We start from the raw sequence: 23,241 nt of genomic DNA, 5'->3' as shown, positions 1-23,241 counted from the left end.
TAGGCATGGTGTATCTCTCTGGAACCGAACAGTCTCAGGTGGACCTCGTGTTCGTCTAGTCGCGAATACTTTTTCACTTTTTTTACTGTAACGCGTGCTCTATCCTACCTGTCCTCGTAGAAAAATATTGTGAAAAATTCAGATCTGTGATAACGTGAATATTCAACCGATATTAATGACATTTTACGTTATTGAAATTCTTGGTGGCCATTCAAAGTGTCGATAATTCTATTCAAGAATTGGAACATACGTCTATTTCATGGATAAATTGTTCTTCCGAATAAAAGTGTATTCAGATGAAAAAATCGATGATCTACCCTTGTGATCGTTGAAAAGAGACATTCAGCGAGTCGTCGTTCAATTTTGTGTTTAATGAAAACTGACCTAAAGAACCGGACCATTTATTAACAGAGAATTGTCACTCTCTAAATCAAACTAATATAACGCGTCGAGACTTCGAACCTTCTACCTTTCAATCTAAATCATTTAAATTATCTCAAGTGTGACGGGGCAACAACAAATCACTTATCCTCGTGATTGACAGAACGAACAAAACGTTGCTGACCTAAAATCACCTAGACCCTCGTCAACAGAGAAAATGTCATTCTCTAAATCTAACTAGCTTTAACCCACACAATCTTCAAGCTTCAAACCTTCTACCTTCCAATCTAACTCATCTTCGTTATCACGACTGTATTTGCAATAACAAATCGTGAAATGACGCCAAAAAGAGATTAAGCTGAACAACAAGGCAGAAAGCGTCCTCGTACGAGCTTGCGGAGGAGGTTCTATGACCTTGGATCCGCATGTTCACAGACAATCCTTCGTATTTCTCGTTGTCGAGCGGGACGGCGACGTCGTCGGTATCGACGACGCCTGCGTCGACAACGAGCGTCGCCTTCTCGCCACCCTCTAAGGGACCAACGGGGCTGACGGCCCTGTTCCGGCGACGTCCTTGCAAAATGGGCACCACTTCGTCGGCCAGCGTCCTCTCCACGTCCACCACGAGCACTCTGATACCGCAGGAGAGTAACAGAGGCAGTACCTCAGGCGCCTCCACGCCCACAGAAGAAAAGATGCCAATGTTGCCCAGAAATGGAACTGGTCAGTGCGGAAACGGAGCTCATGGTGGTCCTGGTAATCAGAGAAGGAGTTTCAGAAATTTGTTCAGATCTGTTAGCGCCAATGCAGATCACGAAAGAACACAACAGTTCCTGAAGGGTGATCCAAGACCTTCGGATGTTGCACCACCCTCGCCGTATCTACCTCATAGGTTGGTGACTTTTTCTTTCTCTCTCTTTTTTTTTTTCTTTTCTTGATGATATAACAGAAGTTTGAACTATGTGTGTTTTGGATTTCTTATTGGTTAATGAAGTTAGCGGTTGGCTGAATTTTAAATTCTTAGCAGTTTAATGAAATAATGGAGAATATAAAATGAACGAGCCGGGAGATAATTATTCTTACATTTCTGATATCAGATATAAAAATATATACTTTCTCGACTTATTATAGCGATAATTACGTTATATCTGTATGATGAGATTTAAGATACGAAAATAAATAGTATTATTTATTTGACAGCTTGCCTGAGTCTCTCTCGCGATACACTGTAAGAAGGTTAGAATTTTGAGTTTATGGAAGTTTTGTGAATTTTACATTGGCTGGAATTTCTTATTCTTGTTGAAGACAAGAAATAAAATAAAATTTTTGCAAGGGTTAAGAATACAAAATGCTACTTAACGTATTGTTCTCCACAGGTCACACTCGCATTCTGAGAACGACAGAAGACGTCCAGGCCGAAGCAGAGCTGTGTTGAAGTCCGCTAGCGAGCTGCTGTCTAATGATATGGTGTACTGTGGATTGGCCAGAGATAATCACAATCATGATGATGACGACGACGATGACGATGACGATGATCAAGATTCGAACGAAGTTTTCGTTGGTGTCGATGACGCTAGGTCAGTAGTAAAATCAAGTGAGAATAATACAAATATAAACAGCCACAGTCTATTAATTAATATTAATGTAACGAACTATCACTAAGTTGTTGAAATTATTTCAGGTACTACAACCTTTCATCCACGCTGCCAGCATCAGGATCAGCAGCAGCAGGTCGTAGAAGGCATTCGATCAGCACCTTCATAGGCAAAGATCGAGGTTCCTCGAGCAAAGACCACATCTCCAGAAAGCAACCACAAAGCCCCACAGTACTCGTAGAACCTGACACAATGGCGCCGCCAGCGCCTGTAGATACTGTAGATGGTGTCCACGTAGAGGACCGGAAGGCGAGATCTTGCAGTAGGTCCAGGCGCAGAAGACATCGCAGTTCTTCGAGCAGGGGTGAGTAGAAGTAAAACTAGCCAACAGTGATTGAGATTTTAAGATTTTACTTAATGGAATTATATTAATACAGATGGGTTATCGATTACGAAAGACTATGAAACTATAACCAGATTACAAATAGATTTTGAAAGTGACTTCTCGAGTATGAATCACTTGGAATGAAAATGTCGAATATAACCGGAACCACAAAGGGCTAATATATCAAGCAACGAAGACGAATTAACTCGCTCGAAATGTATGAAATTTATTGACCTGCTGAATTTTAAAACCTTTCTTCTGTAAAAGGAAAAAGAAAAGAACAATGGGGACTATAATGTATTGTATTTTTCCCCTGTAATCTTCAAATATTAAGACTGCGAGTAGAATGAGTTAATTCGTCCTTTATCTTCCAATAATACTCAGCGAGGGAGCGAGTTTGATCGAAGAAGAATCGAGTCTATAAAAGCATCTCGAGAACTACATACCGTACATACCATAATACCGTAGGATATTATTTCATATCAAAAGTCCCGTCTACTTATTACTATTTCGATTTGACCACATTGATGTATTAATGAATGGGTCAACGAGACTCAATTGGCCGATCAAGAGATCTTAGAATCGTGTGGACAGATCGAAACAAAGGGATGAATATCGCGTTTGATTCTCATAGGCGAACATTCGCCGATTTCATTCTTTCCTCCTTATCGATCAATCGCGGTGTGGCGTTTATAGTCGGCACTCGAACGAAAAAGACCCGTAGTTTGTTCCCACGGGCCAGATTTCGCTTTGCACGCGCCCGCATGCTCGTTCGAATCACGTACAAAAGCCTCGTTACGAATTCGAACCGGTCCTGATCGTTTGACGACGATTCGCGCGGTGAAACCCATTGTTGGTCCTTGTGGAATCGATTTTTTTAATGGAGTTTACCAATTAAGTCGATATAGTCTGGGAAGAAATGCTGTAGGTGTATGATAGAGAAATAATTTGGATTTCGATTAATCTTTGTTAGAGAAGGGTCGTTGCATATTAAAATTGTATTATATTGTATTATAGTATTTGAGCTAAGTTTGCATTAATATGGTAGGTAATTACACAATGATATATTGTCGTCAGATTCTTCTGATCATATAGAAATATTAGAAGTTTTATATTTGAAAATTTGTAATAGTTTGTACAAGTTTTAAAACTCTCTTTATAGAATATTGTTGAAAAGTAATACTTTGTGAATCAAAAAGGGTTTCATTTAAAATACATTTTCTATTATGCTCTTGATCAAACTCCAAATAAGTTGAAATTTCAGTGTGATCGTTATCAGGAATAATTCGGTGTTTGATTATTTCTTTTTCGAGAAGAAAAGTTGATGTATCTAAGAAGTGCCTTTTTATATCATAGCACGCCATGATCAGGTAGCACATAGATGTACATAAGACAATTTAGGTTTGAAAAGAAATTTTCATTCGATTATTTTCTTCCAGTGGAAATAAGTAATGTTACTAGATGATTAGGAAGTAGATAATACTGACATGAATCGATTGGAATGAAATATTAAATATCGTTCGGATCGAAAAACTATCCCTTTCGGGATTATACGCTTTTCTTTAAAGTTCCATATTTTATGTATACTTATTTTCGGTTGTAATCACTGAAACACCCAAAAGTACCCCGAGAATCAACCAATCGAAATTTTTGCGAACAACAAACCCGAAAAACGCAATTCTCATGGAAGCAAGGTTCTTCTCTTGGAATTCCAATTAGGAATCGCGGTCTTAAAGGAAATCCGGTGATCTTTGATCGGCTCGAAGAGATAATCTTCGGCTGTGGATGGACGTGTGTAGACGACACCCGGTCCCCGGAAGCCCAGTACTCTTAGTATTCGTCGAACGAGTCGCGTTTTCCGATCTGTGCCCGATCGAGACACCCGAACCCAAAACGCGGCAGATAGATTGTAAAATTTACGGCCTTACGTGATCCATCGATCGTGGCGATTCCACATGATCCGACCGCGAGTCTCAGAACTTATGTCGTCCACGTGTCTCACGTGTTCCATTGTTGTTGCTTAATTAGCTACAGGACTTTCCGGTTCAGGCAATGCACATGGATTGGAAGCGTGTATGAGCTCCAAGGGGAATGCTGATTATATAAATATCTGTTCGAATGCAGAGATTGATAGGAAATCGTTATGTGATTTGATTACGAGACGTAGAAAGTAAAAATTATTTCACGCTTAAATGCTATCATGAGCAGAATTTCACTCCACGTGAATTTTGTTTCAGTATTAGCATTCTGTAACGATACCTACCATGCTAATGTTACGTAATATTGCATTAACCGTTGCAAACAATGATTTAATCTACTATAATCTATATTTTCTATAAATTCTATATCTTCCAATATTAAATAATAATGAAGCATTTAGTTCATACAATAATAACTTTCACTCGTGATCGTCTTTCTGATTTAATTTGGCAAAATTAGGTATCGGAGGTAGTCTCAGTTGTAGAACATTTAGTGGAATTGAACGCAGAGAGGTCTTTATAGATGTATAAAAAAGTAATGGAGAATTTTGTAGATCTAGGATTAGTTGAGAAATTTAATTTCAAAATTACAAGAATTTTCTTAGATACGTAGAGTAATTAAAGATTTTACAAAATTGAATTATTGCAATTTTGTATTTATATTTGATGTTAAAAGAACCTTGGTTACGAGTGACTTTTAATATGTAAAATAGATTTCTGTTAATACTCTTTATTGGAACAAAAGTATCCCAGATTTACTGAAGTCTAAATAACAAGCTTCAGACAAAAAGATTCGAGGAGCCTACCAAACGAACTCGTGGCTCTCCCCCGTTTCTGTTTTCAATTAAAGCCGGAAATGAAGCGTGGATATCCACGCAGGCCAGGCTTCGAGAATCCTCGATTCCACCAACTGCGTTTGCAAACGCAGACGTCGAAGAAACACGGGAAAAAATTCAGGTTTCAGACCATAGAAAATAAAGAACCGGCTTGTTCACTATTCTCATATTTTCAACATTTATTACGCGATCAAAAAATATATTATTAGAATGTATCAAACTCAAAAAGAATGAACCCAATTCAACAAACAAGTAGCTACAAGTAAAAATTTAACAAAATTCCAACATTCGAAAAACTATATTTCTTAAGCAAATTCGAAATCATAATTTGTACATCACATTAAAATTATTATTTACGAGAAACCTTTGAATAATTACGTAAAAAGGAGCTCCATCTGTCATGGAATATTCAATACCACGTATTATTTCGCTTAATCCCTTTAAGCTCTTGTTAGGTGTGCGCAAAATGATGCTCTTACGAGTTCTTAACAAAACAATAGAGACATTCGTTTTTCGACGAAACCAGTTATCACCGTTTGTAATTAATCTAGATCGTTGACGATTAGACAAGACTTGGCTCTTTAATTCCTTTTCTCGGAATTTTTCCTTTCGTTGAGGAAATTGCCAAACACAATCAAGACAAATATCAAATTCGAACATTCGAGCAACTCAGACAAACATCAAATTCCAACAGGCGAAGAATCAGAGAAATAACATCTCTGCTTTAAACATCGACGATAACGAGATCGTCGTTCGCTTTAACCGGAAGTTTTCGTTCACTTGTTGACATTGTCACGTCGTTCCCGTCAGTACGACCCGTCCAAAGGATACACTCTGCTTTATACTATATTTTCCATGGTATGTACGGAGCTACACGTAGCTAGCAGGATAAACTGTGTGTACGGGCACGACGAAAGAACCGGTGCATCCGGCTCTGCGGAATCGCGCCATGTTGCATCCGGACGAGACGTTGTCGTGACACCCTGTCCCCGGGTGTCGTTAAAACAAACCGTGTCGACAAGCTACGCTGATTCGTATTCCAGCTCTACGACAACGCGACCTGTCGCGCTTCCGTTTCGACATCGGTCTTTCAGTCTTCTAGAGGGTGATAAATTACTAACCACCAAGAACATGTATACTTGATATTGATATCGGTGTTGTTTGACGAATCATGGCTTATGGACAATGTTTTCGTAAGCTTGTTACAATATATATGATGTTTAACACGTATTACATGTCACTTGAATGTTCAACGATGCTTGGGAGTATTTTTTCTATAAATGAATTTTGCTTTATTCGCGGGAATAGTTAGAATTTCGGAATCTGATGGGAAATTAGTGAGAAAGTAATAATTTGCAATACCATTTTAACACTTGTATAGACAGGTATTATTGATAACAGAAAATGTCACACTAATAGGTGCATTTTAAATGGAACAGTGTCATAGAGGGTTTCTTTCCTATTTTTTATCTTGTTTATATGTTTTATATTTTGACAGATCTGACAACTCTGACACCTAATCTTACAGTCTTCGACAAGAAATTGTATACTATTTTAATATCTAATCTTGAAAACATCTTTACACGTTTATTTATCTAACATTCACTTTATCATTGGTAGAGTTGACGATTTTAAGACTTTTAAAGTGTGGCAAGCTTTAATATCTCAAAGTTGTTCACTCTAACATTACGAATTTAATTTAAATTCATCTTTTCGTTAAATTTCAGTCAAAAGATCATTAAAAATATAATATTTATCGTGTTTCTACCGTGTCAACTCAAAAGGGCGTATCTGTAACTTTCGCTTAAATCGAGTCACTGCTGCCAGATAGCAGAAAAGTAGTTCATTTACATGTTTATTAAATATCTCGGGCGTGTATGATATCGATGCCTGGTTGTTAAATACTAAAAGTGATTTTTTTCAAATCTACCTTCCGACCAGATACGCTTATTTCAATTAACACGTGAGATATCCTCCAATGGTCTTCAATTTTAACAGTTCGATATTTTGAATGCCAAAAAAGCATAAATTTCATATAGTAAAATATATATCTTTCCTACATGCGATTTTAACAAATCGATATTCCGCGTGCGAAAATAAAAACACACCTGTCATATCGAAAACGATTTCTTTAACAGTCGAGAGTAAAATATTGCTATCATGTGAAATATTTTTTAGAACTCGTTCACGTTGTTCGATATCGGTTGTATACACCAGGAAATATGCAGTTAATTGTTCCCTCGACGCAGAGATGCAGAATAATAATTAATGATTCTGTTTCGCGTAACGAAGCTCGTCCGATGGCATGTTAAGCAGACAATAGAGCAGGTCGCGATAGATCTGTCTGCAAGATGCCGGTCAATAACCGTGAAATTAAGCATTCCACCGGCACATGCCTCTTTCCATCCGCGTATATATTTACCGGTTATACTTCCTGGTGTCGGTCGAGCACGATTTCCGGTCCCACCTTTGCTCGAACTTCGTTTCCGGAACGCGACGACTCGATTTCCTTCCCTCTCGATTGCTCTCTTCGATTTTCATTTAACGTCCTCCGTTCACGTGTTACACGTTGTTATTGTTCGAAATTAAAAACGTGATCTACCTACCAATCTCTTTTCTTTTCTTCCCTTTTTAAGTAAGAAACAACTTTTCATTATTTCTAAATATAAATCAATACTTTAGAAGGTATATCCGGAATGTTGTAAACAAAACAATTTTACAATAATTATACACAAGTATAGAACATTGAAAACAGTTCGATAGAAGTTGCGTATATAAAAAATTAGAAACGTAAAAAAAGTTAAAAACAAATTAGGAATATAAAGCGTTGTATAACAGGAGTATAAAATATATAAGAAATTGAACATAGAAGAAAATTGGAAATGTGAAAAATTAAAAAATTACGACAAATTAGCTACGTAATAAAGTGGAAATATGAAATATTAGAACGATAAAATGTTCAAGGATATTCGACTGAGATATGCTTAAATGCTTCCCTGCGTTAATTAATTTTCCATGCTTCAGTTAGCACAATACACGTACATATATTTTACTTCACTATACACGTCACCAAGGACGAATAGAAATCCACCATATCTACCATGGTAAAACACCAGCCACTGAACATATTAATTCATTGAAAATAATTACTATTTGATCGTTAACTCCAGGTATACCCGAGAAGCTAAAAATTAAAGGTTCCGTTCGCCAGGACGGAAGCCATCTTCCTTCTTTTTGCACCATCCGATCCTGGAAAAGAAGGAAATGAAATAGAGAGAGAGAGAGAGAACTCTTCCCTTGGGGCGTAATTATTCTTAATTATCCCTCGGTCGTCCTTCGACATCATTAATCGCGCTAATTTGACCGGTTAACGAGCCAACCACTGGATTCAGCGAAGCAAAATTGCAAATTGCTCTCGTACTCCGTGGCTTGACCCGTTTCCACGAATTATTTCGATCTGATTTGTTTCTCTACAAGGAAATTTATTGATGTATAGACCAAAGACTAGCCAAACATCCGAAAACAAACAACATGGATCCTCTTATTGAGTGATCGACGCCATGTATCGGATGAATCATGTGTTTCTAACATTTTTCAAGGATATATGTATTTTAAATTGGCGCTAAAACCTAGAATTTATAAACTGGCAATGGGATATATTTTCTTCTTGCTAATTGGAAAGATTGGATTCAGCGGAATGTTTGCTTTCGAAGTATCATAATGAAGCGTGATAAATTGCTTTAGTTGAAAGTGTTTCATAATCGTAGAGAAAAATTCCTTTCAAAATCTACATATTTTTCACTGCTACGAGCTTCTTCTCTTTGAGTCTCGTTTCATAGGTTCTTCAGATATATTATACGGACGAAATTATCCCAGCAAAGTAGAATTCTTATTGAACAACGGTGAACGGCCAGTACCTAATCCAGAATATAAGAAAAATCTCCGATTCATTCATTCCTTTCATTCGAACAATTGGTGCAAGATCCCTTCAAGAACATCCTCCTCTTTCTTCAACAGAAATCTTCATCCTCGAAAGAATCACAATTACGAGGAATAATCGCGTGAAAATGAAAAAGAATCTTTTCTTAATTTAACTTTTAATGCAGCAGCTGCGCGTTAAAGCTCTGTTAAGAGCGAAAATGGATAAAATAAAGTTGTAAGGTTTAATGTTCCTCCGAAACGCGTTTCATCGTCTTTGTCCCACGTAGCAGTAATTATTTTCGTCAGCCGTCGCAGATCGAATTATAAAATCCCTATTGTGGCCTAATAGAGGCGCACAAACCTTTTAAACGAGGGTTAATTGCGACCAAGTGAAAAAAAAGAAGGAGAAAAAGAAGGAGGGACCCGACTGCACGGGGAAATGATTTCGAGGCCCGATTTTGATTCGCGCCCTGGAAAGGGCTTCGTGATCGGAGCCGGAATGATCATCAAGTACCTAAACGAACCCTGATTGGTCAATACGCAATGTCCGGCAACTGCGATTTATTCGGTGAACCGGAAGTCCACTGTTGCTGCTCTGTCGATAACTCTCGTACGAATGTCACGTCCGTGCGACAGTGCGTAAATCATTTGCATAATGTTTCAAACAATGCTCAGTTATCAAAAGGGATCGCGTCGATGATTAATTTGTCGAAACATTTGTTGACAAACGAGATTTTTTCATCCATCACGGTGACCAAGCAGTGAAATAATGCGCAAAAGTTGCGTAAATTACAGGTTACGGAAATTAATAAATAAATAAGAATTTATTAAATAAAGAGCCGAGGTAAGAAATAAATTACTCTACAAGAGATAACATTCTTGACAAACAAGGTGTGGACAAATTTTATTTGAAACATAGATGAAATTTGTTAATTTGAAACAACCATGTCAATTATTTTAATTACTTTTATCTTAGAGATTACATAGATGGAGAATTTAACATTTTTTAAATAATTTCGATTCTAATATGAATGCAAATTTTAAATATCGTGTTTGGCACATATTTGAGTAAGGAACGCAGTAAAATTATTTTGTAACGCAACTCTTACCGGCACATGAACGGAAGCGTCTACTCGAGAAATATCTACGAATCGACGCGAATAAATTATGCAACGGAAGCCGGCAAAGCTTGTTTCCGTGGCGGTGCAGAGCGATTTAGCGACAATCGCCGGTAAATACCGCGTGAAATGTCGCTGGCTGCAGGGACCAGTCGTCCCTTGTGCACCGACGTATAGTCGTGCCTATTTCTGTTTTTACAGCCGCCCCTTTATTATTTTTATCTGGCCGGCAGCCGCTTATTTTTGTGTTCATATGCATTTTCCATGGTGCGTCGACATTCAGCACCCATTCCCCCATAGCGTGGCGGCTCTTCTCTATTTTTACGTCATCCGTGAAAAAGTGTCCGGGGAACGGTACCGTGAATTTTACGCGAATTCGACGTCTCTCAGCCATTTACGTCCCCTATCTCGTCCCTGGGAAACTGTGCTTTGAAGTTTCATAAAATTATATTTTCCAAGCTTAATGATCTCCCTTCAATTTTACTGCGACAGTCACTGGCGTTAATTGTCGAATGTTTGAGGACGAGGAGTTCCTCGAGTATTAATCCTTGCAATCCTTTAATAATATTTCTGCATTTTTACTGATATTTATATAGAAATATTGCAATTAATCTCGCTTCAATTTCACTGCAAGATTCGCTGGCGTTGATTGCCGAATGTTTCAAGACGAGAAGCTGTTTGAGTTTTAATTTTTGCACTGATTTAATAATATTCCTAGCAATTTTACTGATATTTATGTGGAAATATTGAAATTAACCTCGCTTTAATCTTACTGCAGGCTACCACTTGTGCTTTTATCTCAGTAGTGGAATTTTACTCGCCACGAAATACAAGTTATCGACGTTAATAATTTCTCGTGCATAATAACGACTTATCGTTTGATCTAGATACTTTACATTTTTAACAATACGCTTCTCAGTCAAAAGGTTTTTATCGAGTTTCCAAAGGCTCAAATTTGGGATTGAAATTAGTATCCGGTGATTCAGTGAATTTCCAATGAATTTATTAGGCTTCCTAGTTACCTTCGCCCCTATAGCGATTCTGTGAAAGAGTAGGAAGATCTCACCTTTAGATACGGTAAATCCGTACCATCTTGTTTGCTCTTTCAGGCACAGAAAAAGATATAGGTCTGCCACGATAGGAAAAGGCTATTTATTTTGAGGGACGTTCTCGTATCTCCTGATATATCTCTTTTCCTTGCATACACCTACGTCCTCCTCAGTTGTGTCTCGTAAAAACCGAAAAATCGATATTACTATCCATGAAATTTTTCTTCTGTAAATTTATTAATTTTATATCGTTATCTTCTCTTATTTCAATGAATCAACTTTCGTTTACTTTTCATAATAATTCGCCAATTCTTGTATGCTCGATAAATATACTTATTCCAGTAAAACTGCTCCAAAATTTTAATAATTATTTTTATGATCCCCTCTTTATGAATCGTTTCTATCATCAATAACTCATAGAAGTTTCTCACAATTAAAAACAAAATTCCTTGTTCTTTATACATTTTTAGTGTCCCAAATTAAAACACAAAATATTCCAATTACAAAAAATGCGATAAAATAAAAATGTGTTCTTCCAAAATATAAGTTTCTTTCTCTTATACATACATTTTTTCTTTTCACTAAAATTACCGAATCACCAGGATGTGAAATAACTTCTTCTACGTAAAAGGAAGGACAAAATCAACATTCAAGTGAAGTTCAGAAGAGCTTGACCGAATTTAACTCGACAGAGTGTAAGCTGGCACAAAATTTGCATGTTTAACGAATCGACATAATCGAATGATCCCGGTCGCTCCTTTGTTTCCGTAAAGAGTCGACCGCCTACGAAGATCATGACTCGGAAAGTTTCGAGTTCGTTAAGCGTCTATCTTAAAAGTTCAAGAGTAACCAGACACACCTCTTTGACTCCATAAGCCTCATAAATTTATGCCACAATTTTCCGCTAGTGTTTCCCCACGTAGAAAAGTTTGTTTGAATTGTAGAATAATAAATCACGGACGATGATAAAGAAGCCTGTTTCATTAAATAATTATAGCTTCTCGTTCGATCCATTTCAAATTACTTATTAATTGCTCATATGTATTAGTAATTATGAAGTTATTATTACACATTACATTAACGTTTTATGCTTCGTTGTAATTTCCTTTTATATTCCATTCTTTGCGTTTATTGCTCGATTATTTTGTTGTTAAATCTTCCATAAGATAGCTATTTTATATTTAATATTTTACAGTTTTTTTACTGCTCTGTATAGAAAGGAAATTGAGTTCAAATCGATACCTGGTGATAAAAAAATTGAAATAAGAACAATAGGGTGTCGTCTGAAACGACCAGATAATTATTGATTGATTGCTGTCAATTAAGTCAATCACAGAGTATTAATTATTTTTGTCGCTCCAGATCTAACAGTCGAGACGGAAATAAATTTTACATAATTATAAAACTTTTTTTAGAAAGGAAATATCTCTAACACACATCCTACTTCTGTTTTAATAGAATTATGTATTTAATTTTTGAGACATGAAATTGTTTTTTATCTTCAACCATTTTCAAGCTGTAATTCAAGATTTACTGAAACCTCCTATATAATGATGAATCTTGTTATTATTTTTAAGTAGATAAATCTACAAAATTTATTTTAGATAATGAAAAATGTAAAAAAATAAAATGTCTAGAGAGAAACCCCTATAGGAAGTAAAGTGTTTCTACAGCGATGTCCCACGGCTTGCCTATTTTCAGGAGCGATTCCAAGCTTGTAACTCGATACTCTTGTGCTCGAAACTGTCCAGTAAAAGAAGCCACTTTCTACCCGTGAATGTAAATATTTCTTCCGCATTTTTACGTTAAATCAATCTTTCCGTCATAACTTCCTATTTTCGAGAATAAGAGGACTTATTGAAGAAAATATAAAACGATCAAACTGTTGTATAGGAAAATATATCTATATCAAGCAGATCTTCATAAATATAATTTATAGTGAAATGACGCACATACTTCCGTCTTTTAATAAATTCCCTCTAATATATTACACTTCCATTTAAGCTTAAATGAAATAAAACTTTTCAATGTTTCTAATATTCCTAACATTTTTTACAAATATCAAGCAACGATACATAAACAAAATATAGTTATTTCGAATTATCGTATAAATCGCAATAATTCTTCTTTTTGCACATAATTTACTATCCATCTATTTTCTTTTATAACAGGGAAAAATTATCTTCGATGTACCTAAGGGAATTTTTGTAGGAAATATTTGCGATTACTTGAAATTTACGGAACTCACACGAATTATTACCTATAATATTACTCCCGTATTTTGATGCACCACAGGGTGTTTTTCGATCTCATGAGTATACGCGAGTTATATCATTCGATGGTGCCACGTGCAAGGGTCAAAATATCGAGAGGAGAAACTCCGGTGAAGGATTGGTTTCTTTATTATCTCCGTGGAAATTTATGAGTAGCATAGATAAATTCTATCTGTGAGAACTCCCGGCATTCTGTATACGAGATAGTTCTAACAAATAAGGGCCACGGTGATTTTTTGGTTCAATCAGTGCCGACCAGATAATCCTGATTTACAGTCACTGCTGACACCGCTGTCTCGTTCGTCTTCAATTTCCTCTCATTTCTTTGGTGGAATCGTGTCATTAAAATCTTGGGATTTCGTAATATTACTTCTAAGGAGATATTTAAAAGAAGAACGAGCTTTTTACCGGGACAGTGGGGAAGAAAGAAGTGAAAAGAATAAAACGCATCGTTTCATTCCTGCCGAAGAAAAAGTTAATCGTGAGAACCAATATTACAACAATTTGCGCTTGAAGATATATTTCACGTACAGTACTTTTTCTCCATCCCTGACCTAAAATAGATAAATTTTTTATCGAAATAAATTCTTAAAGGGACAAGTGGTCCGAATAAATTTTTATTCAGATAAATTCTTACACGAACAGTTTCTCACTCGAATAAATTCTCGTTCGATTAGATATTCTGTCATTATTGGTGAAACAAATTTTATTCCTTATCTTTATTCGTTACCAGTTATCCGAGTACAATTTTGCTCAACTCTGCGACGCAACGACACAACCACAAAGAATGTCATGGGAAACACGTCGGCAGACGCGTTGTCATAGCTGTGTACTGCAATTCGTTCGTTCGCGCCGCCAGAAACCCTTTTTCTTGTCAGGCCTTCGTTCGCTGGTTCCGCGAATTCGCGATTTATATCTCTCGACGCTGCTAAATATGACTAATTACAAGACGTCGTGTGGCGTTCACCACCACGCGGCTCTCTTTGTGTACGTAATAGCCTGATCCTTTCTTTTAATTCAGATCAGGTAATAAGATTCAATTATCATCTAGAGAATTTCTGTCAACAAATTTTGCACGTTTTCTTCCGATTTATCTTTCTATATCGAAATTTCGAGCTGTTTGTTTCGTTCGAATATGTTCTGATCATGAATGATCGACTGAGATTTTTGAGGGATTTCTTGAAAAAATGAGAGTAATTGGTGCAGTGATATTAAATCGTTAGTTTTTAAATACTATGTTTACTTTTTCGTTATACAGCTATATTTGCTTTGCGATATTGTAATAAATTATGATTTAGGAGTCTACTGTAGAACAATTGAGATTTCTCCTTATCTGGAACTTTGTCAAAGTCCAATGTATTCAATGATTGTTCACGTATCTTCTATGCCTATTACAATACTATGGAAACGCCTATAGAAAGACATGGATTTCGATGTGATTGATATTGCATCGTCTGTAAATATTTGTAATTAGTCATTTGTGCCAGACAAACGCGTGGATTTGAGATATGCATCAAAATGGTCACACGCAAACACGTGTTATTTAATTATTCGCCACATATAAACATATATCATTTAATTATGCGAAATAATTTGAGAAAAGGGATATACAACAGTTCGGGATATAAAATATAATATGTGAACACACGAGTGCAAACAATTCTCTTTCTTAATGAAATAATGTTTTTCTCTGTAAATAATCTTTGTCTTTTTAATTAAGTAATCATTGCAATGCTGGACGTTGCAGGTCCAAGAGGACTTGGACAATAATTTAGCAACTACATAGTAATATCGGTAAATCGATAAGCTGCAAGTTATAAATCATGAGATTTCTTCTTTATAATTCTAAAATATTTCGTCCAATAAATCCTACGTAAAATGTATTACTATTGGTAACTTGTACAATTTTCTCTAATAACAATTCAATTGCGCGAAACGAAGAGAAGAACGATGATGTTTACGAATTCGTCCGAGACAGAGACTGATAAAGCGTCGCCAGTTTGCCTGATTTCGTGGAAATTCTCGCCTAGAAGTATATAATGGCAGATAAATTTTCACGTTCCACAACGTTTCGCGCCCGTCTCGTCTCGCTGCGTTACGCGAAACGAACGATTAATGAACCGTTTGCGGTAAGCGATTAATTATCGAGGAAAAGTGGGAGAAAGAAAGGGAGGAGAAGACGCTAATTTCGTATCCATCGCGATATCCCGTAGTTGTGTTGTTGCATGAGACCGATGATGTAGAGCACTGCATGTTTTTTAATGCGCGTTTCTGAATCACGATAATGGCCACGCTAAAATACGAGTTCCCGTCAGCTAATTGGCGGTTAGCTAAAGATTAAGAGGTGGATTAGGTTGAAATAAAAATCCAAAATAAATCGTCGGTGTTTTGAATTTTCTTCTTTTCACGCAGTAAGTAAGGGCGTAAAGAAAATACTGCGATAGAAAGTAATTCAGTTTCCAAAACATGCTGAGATATTTCAAGTCCTACATGCTTTTTCACTCTCTCGCTGCATTATCTTACCTTCGCGTTGCATTCTTTCTATTCCTTTCACTCGAAACTTCTCCAACCCAACAGAAATAAGGGACGAAAATCTTCTCTATGCCTCTCCAAAATACCACCTACTTAATACAATACCCGATGTAACATTAAATTCCCGGTTACCAGCTCAACAAACAAATTATCTTTCCCATAAACATCGAATGCTTTCCACCAACTTTGCTATCAATCTCAATCCAAACCATTAATCCTGCGTACCTCAACATTGAAGCCTAACATAGTCTTGACATACTAATAACGTGCTACACAACTTGTTATGCGCGACACGCGCAATAAGACGCCGCGACGCCGTGCTCCGAGACCTTAAGACTCGTATTCTCAGCTCGGTCACTCGGACGGCGGCCGCACGCCGCACATACACTCTCTCTCCCCGACCGTTTCCTTAATTGGAGAGGCCCAATTTCTCAGTTAGGGGGTTACGCGAGGGTCGAGCATCGACCGTAAACGAATTACTATCGCGTTTAGACTGTCAAATAAAATATTCGTCGGACAGCCGCCGTTGTTCAACGCACGTTAAACGCTCGTCAAATTATAATCGAGCCCAAGGGGCGCTTATCTAAGTTCAAGGTAACAAGCAGAGGCTTGTCCTAGATGTTCCTTGCGTTGAACGAGGGAAAAAAGAGCTGACGTACCGACTCTTTCTCTTCCTTTCTCCTCGAGGGACTAACTTCTTGTTGTACTAAGTAGTTGACGATAAATAGTTTAGATTAGAGAAATTGGAGTATCTTTTTCTCTTCGATTAAAAATTTGTAGTTGGAGAAATATTCGGGGGGATTTTTCTTGTTTCTTAGGTTGAATGAATGTAATGAAGTTTCTTACATGAATAGAAAAAGGAGTAACTTTCTATCTCTGAGAAAAATTCATTTGTAGAAGTGGCTTCTTGACGACAGGATTTTTATTTGTTTGATGATATGAATATTTTTTTTCTTGAATAAAAAATTTGTTTGGAGAAATACTTAGTAGTGTGAAATATTTTGCTATACATTTAATATTTGGATTTTATTTTCTGATGTTTAAAACCATGCATACGTAGTTGATAGAGATGAATCGTATTTTAATGGGGTAGTCTTCGTCGTTTCCGCCGCCAAGTAATACCTGGAAGCAATTATTTTCCCGTTCCTTGTTATTCCACGGGCACACATCAGACGACCTCTTCGCTCGTTTTCTATGGGAGGAAACGCTATCCAACGGAAGCGATATACTGTAATTGGTGTCCTTTAAAAACCTGCCGGAATCCTTCTAAAACGAAACCCTTGCCTTTATGATGATTTTATTGCATCTTCCTTTGTAGATGTTTCTTTGAAACAAATCTATCCGCTTTTACTACTTCTTCTTGTCGAAACTTGTATTTCCAAATAAAATAAATTCTCTTTCTAAATTTTCATAAAGATGTTAGAATAGATTCTCATAAGAAGCTTTTTAAAAGTTTTTTTACGTAATAAATAGCACAAAATTTAAGCACATTGCTTTTTTACAAACTTTCATTCGTCTTTTTTTTTGTTAACATGTATATAATGTTACCAAATAGAGTAAGCTTTATTTTCAAATTTATACAAAGATTTTTAATCCAATTCTCCAGCTTTTTTTTAATCTTTTTTCTTGCAAAAAATTTCTAGTTAAACTATTTCAACAATTCTCGTTAAAATTATACGTAAGACGGTTGGCTATTGCGTCAATGGAGAACAAGCATCGCGTACGAAACGCCTTTGCGCGAAGAAAAAACGTAGTAGCACGTCGTGCAACCTCCTAGCAGTCGGTTTGCAGCGGCAACGGAAATAGGAGCGTGTAAAAGGGAGCCGCCTAAACGCGACTCGCTGGAATTTCGATTTCGCCGTGAATGGACGTCCTGTTTAAGTTTTTTCGTCGAGAAAATCGCCGGCAAGCGTGCTTCAACTCTCCACATGTGAGCACTCTTTGTATCTCGGTGTCAAGTGCTCCGTGGAGAACTTAATTTGTGGAAAAAGAAGGAAATTAAAGGGAGAGAAAAGAGAAAAAAATAAGAGAAAAAAGTGGGCACTCGGGCGATATCATTAAAAGTAGTATGATTCAGTGGTAAAAGAGTTTTCATAAATTTAATATTTTTTGTACCATACTAACAAAAAGTAAAAATCGTTGCAGTATAATACAAGTACTTATTATAAAGTACTGTACTCAGTCTAGTCGATTTATGCTAACCATAATAGAACTATATACATACTTCATAAAAAATATATTAAATTGATACTAATGAATGGAAATTAATTAGACAAGAAGACCATCATTTGTATATGTAGACGACTTGCTTTGTTGTATATGTATGTAAGTTATATATGTATTTCTACTTGCTTTTGTATCAAAAAATCTTCCTAGTATCTTCTCGATTTTCATAATTCTGCATTTCACATGTATCATATAAAATGAAAATGCATACAAAAATTCAGCAATAATTGGGAAGGATGTTTGCATCACGATTACCATGTTCCTGTTTAGGGTCACAGACTATTTATCTAGGATGTGTGAGCTTGCGCGTCTTTCCTTATCTCGAGAGATTGTGAAGTCCGCGAAAAGACTGCGCCAATTGCAGGCTAAAGAGTACACGAGTTTCATTCGAAGACGAGTCGTCTTGTAAAGCGATCCTGGAATACTCGCGCGGTTCTTTCTTAATTAACTCAATTAATGACTAATTAAGCCAGCCCGAGTAGACAAAGCGCGATCGCTATCAGATCTTATTTTCGAAACGAAGCGCCGATCTTTCTACTCATATAACGACTCGTTCTTCGTAACTTTAACTTAATTGCACGATAATAATCGCTTTTAAAATGAAGAACAAACAAAAATATCGTACTTAATACCAAATATGTAATCTCGTGTAAGAACATGGTTAAAAGATAGGTTAGGAAACTGATCATTATTCTAGTTTCTTATCACGACGTGTATCGTGCTCGTTTAACTCCGTAATACGGAATAATTAATTTCACTCTAGCGCAAAATGTAAATTGTATTACACGTTTGAAATTACTTCTGCTTTGTAATTCTAAAATTGATGAGAACGTTAAAGTTTCGCGTCGCGTGCCACGGTTCTCACGCGAAGCAACCACGTGGATTCCCGAAATATTTGAACGTGACGTCTGCGCAGATCTAGGCGCAGCTGGTCACGCATGCGCGCGATCCACGGAGTTCCCCGAACGCATCTCCCGAATCAACCCTCGAGATGATGTTCAGTGACGAGGCGCGCCGCGCTGCAGCAGGACGTTGTTTTTTCTTCTATTACCATTTTTCGTCCGTTCCATCGACATCTTCGTTCTCCCTTTTTCTCCTTCGATTTATTACTTTTCCCCGTACCAAAAATCATTGGTATTCCGCATCGAATGGAGCGTGTCGAGCAAACTCCTCACGGTGACGTACAAAATTCGTGCAAATCCGAAGGCGACGTGTTTATATGGGGTGCAAAATGATTGGTACGATGTGTTCGTGTTGAAAATTCATAGACTCGACGATTAACATTTGTGAAAGAGATATTACATCGGGAAAATGAAGATTAAAGAAGAGAATCATTATGCGAAACGAAGCATGGAGTACTTTGGTAATATTCTTTTTCCTTGTATTTAATTATTAACTGTCTAATTTTAGATTATTATATATAGAGGTATATTAACAATACGAAATTTTGTTGAAGGAAAATTCCTCGACCATAACCCATCCATTGCATTGTTTACAAATGTGCTCCAGTGTTCCATATATCGTTATAAGGGCGCGTTTAAAAGCGTCCAAAATCATCATGCGCAACAATAGCTGAATTAAAAATTCTAATGAACCGTTGTGACGCTATTGCCGCGCCAGTGCGACGCCAATGAAAAATGTATAGACTGTCTCGATCGCTAATCGATCTCATCGTTAATCGAAAGAACCTATATAGGGTGTTCAGAAAGGTCTAGGTTAACCTTCGTTTTACAGTAGAAAATATATTTTATAAAGCCTATTATACTTTCTAGCATTACTCGACGAATTAAATACAAATATACCGGTTTTCATCAGACGGACCGTATACTTTAATTGAGTACTGTATTAAAAATCCAAAATATTTAATTTAACGATCGAGGCGATCGATTGATCGTTTTTCTGCGGTCAGTCTATTAGTTTGTATATCGAAAAAGTGAAGTCAAACAATAAGTAACTCAAGTACAACTCACGATTTCTAACAACAGTTCTAAATAGTTAAGTAAAAAAGTTCTGTTTAATATTTAAAAATTAGTACGAGGCGAAAATGGTTAAGAAAGGAGATCATGTTTGATATAGTTAATAACATCGAACAATATTTATGTGAATAATAATTTATTTCCATTTTCAAGGGACGAATCAAATAATTTTCTTTCTCTTTTGTGTCCTAAAATTACTCTCATATTATTAGGTCCGCGTGTTTCGGAACACCCTATATAAATATAATTCCGAAAAGGAATCGCTCGTAAACAGGACACGCGTATTCCTCGTTTTATCAAGCGAAAACCGCAGAATTGTTTTTTTGTTATGAGGGACGTAGATAGGTGTGTTGACGAAGGACAAACGACGAACGAACGGGGGATGAAATCTGAGAATTCGTAGAAATTATTTATAAAGCGTCCTTCGAGAATTCCCCGACGGAGACAATTTCGTGCATTCGAAAGCGTGTTGTCGTCCTGATGCACCCGATGCGCAGGATATGCAGTATATGCTAATAGTATGCAGGGACCCGTGCGCCGCGCCGAATACAAATGCCAGCCACCATCTTTGCGACGTTCTAGCCTTTTCTTCTTTACACGATCGCTTATTCCTACCATCTATCGTGCTATGTGACGAGCTTCAACGGATTTTTCGATTAAACTATCAACGATAAATTTCATTTCAAATATCCTATTAATATTTATACTTATATTGCCACTAATATTTATATACATATATTATTTTAGTGTTTAATTCTGTTACGTTATTCGAAATTTTATATTCAAATTTTAACTGTAATCCGCTCTTGTAAGCTATTAAGAGATTTTCAAGCGAATGTATGTATTTCTGAATTTCTTAAATTGTTACACGCTGGATACGTCAAAGGTTTCGTTTATCTTTCGATGAACAATAATTCTTTCTTTCAATATTCTGATCATCGAATTACATTTCGAAACAACTTCCAATTTGCGAATATGTGACATATTCTGACATATCTGTAATAAAATTAACGTAAAAATTCTTCTCGAATTCCTCTTTCTTTTACAGTCTTCGTAAAAAAAAAGAAGTACATTTATATACGAATAAAGAAGAGAAAAGAGAGCAAAGGAAAAAAGGCACATCCCCAGATGTGACAGAACTTTGTCTCCATCCCTTGGCAACCGTTCAGATCCAAAACAAACGAAGACACTCGTATACTTAATATGCCACGTTCGTCCATCATAATTATAGGCATCGTCTAATTTCTGAGTCCGTACGTGAAAACAATGACGCGAACGTCGATCATTGGTGGGGGAAACGATTCGAATTCGACGATGGTCATTCCACGTATCGAATCGATCCTTTCGAACCGGTCAGTCGTCGACGATAAATCGAAGGTGTTCGTTCAATCCGATCCTCCGTGTCCTTCGGGTGAAATTCTTCTCGAGAACAGTTCATTTTATTTCTTTCTTCCTTTCCATTTCATCATCGACGATGAAAGAAAATACGAATCGGTGGTAAATACGCGAATAATTCGTGTTGGTGAATATTTGGAGGGTGAAACGGCACGCGCGAGAAAGAAACCGAATGAAGGAAATGGCCGAGAAGTTTGTCCCACAGAAAAATATGGCGAACACGTGCGAAACGCCACGGTCCCGGCGACGAAACCGGCCGACTTTCTTGGATTTGTCCAACATCACGCGTAAGTGTCTCGTTTTGCTCGTAATTTATGTACGCCCGTGTCTTTCGACTTATTTCTCCTATTTCACATCTTGCAGCAAAAAGTTTCGTGACTTAGGAGATAACCCAGAGTCCTGGTTTTTGTCAAAATGATTTATACATTATGATTTCTTTTTCCTTCGTGGAAGATTCAAATATTTCCGTTTGTCTCTTATTACGTGAAAAATTACGTACACTTGAAGTATAAACATGGATCTTTCGTATCTTCAGTGGATATAATAGTTTTTGAAGAAATCTGAAAAAATTCATATAATATCTTCAAACGTTCTAAATTAACATTATCGCACAATTTTTGACAATATTTGTTGCACACATTGTATAATAGATAGTAAATTGAAACATACGAAGTGTAGTATTATTCGAACTAGTCTGAAAAAGTAAGGTTATGCTCAAAGGAGATACATTGAATATTTTTGCCTTAATCCCGAGGAATAGGATTCAGTAGGAACGGAGAGTAGTTGTAGAGACTGCAGTAAATATTAAATATAGATGGATGTGGTAAATTAAAGATCTCGAGGAACGCGAATAGCCAGTCTGTTTGGACGAAAGTATATTAAGAAACGCATTAAAGGGTGCGCTGCAAGGGAAGTTTCTTTCTGTCTGATGTTCACTCGAATACCACGATATCGTTGCACAGCTGCAATAATTATGATATTGATATCTCATCAAGTTCTACTTCTTACGCGTCCTTATAAAGAATTTGTAAAACTGTAAAAGTAAACAGCAACGAGCAATCGAGTAGAAAATGCATAGAAAAAAGAATTTCGACAGTATTCGACAATTTTTTAATTTGTGAAGGAAAATAAAAGGAGTAGAAAGCCGATCGACATCGATTCGAGAGTTCAATAGCGGAATTATATTTTTCGAAAACATCCGTTATAATGCTTTCTGTCGTGCAGGCTAGGATCGTGTTACGAAGAGCGCACATAACGGCTCGCGACTTTAATCGTTTGCGACTATTAATTCGGTGGAAGACCGGATACGCCGAAAACGGAAGCCACGCGCGTCACGTAGCGAACGCAAGAATCGCCAACATGGCGACCAGAGAAGCCAAGTACGGGAAGGAAGATCTTTCAATCATCAATCCCCTCTAATACGTTTATAATTAAGAAGGAATATTCTTGCCACGAAAATATATTTTTTCTTTTACATTTCCATTATTATATAACATATTCGAAGCAGAGTATTCGTTTAGTAATTGAAAGAAATTTCTGCCATTTTAACATGTTCCTTTAAAAAATCAACAATAA

The 23,241-nt window shown here is 36.7% G+C and overlaps 1 protein-coding gene across 4 annotated transcripts in view; it reads left to right on the top strand.

Annotated features, from left to right (window-relative positions):
* LOC122573507 overlaps positions 1 to 23,241 on the top strand; it is a 45,358-nt gene that overhangs the window by 12,673 nt on the left and 9,444 nt on the right. For all 4 annotated transcript variants that reach the window (XM_043739942.1, XM_043739944.1, XM_043739943.1 and 1 more), the window contains exons 4-6: positions 817 to 1,273; positions 1,758 to 1,958; positions 2,063 to 2,340. In XM_043739942.1, coding sequence (XP_043595877.1) covers positions 817 to 1,273; positions 1,758 to 1,958; positions 2,063 to 2,340 — 936 coding nt within the window. The remainder of the gene's footprint in view (positions 1 to 816; positions 1,274 to 1,757; positions 1,959 to 2,062; positions 2,341 to 23,241) is intronic.

The sequence above is a fragment of the Bombus pyrosoma genome, linkage group LG12 (genome assembly GCF_014825855.1).
Source record: "Bombus pyrosoma isolate SC7728 linkage group LG12, ASM1482585v1, whole genome shotgun sequence".
Lineage (NCBI taxonomy): Eukaryota > Metazoa > Arthropoda > Insecta > Hymenoptera > Apidae > Bombus > Bombus pyrosoma.
Note: the sequence above shows the minus strand (reverse complement) of the source record. Positions and strands in the feature narration are given on the sequence as shown.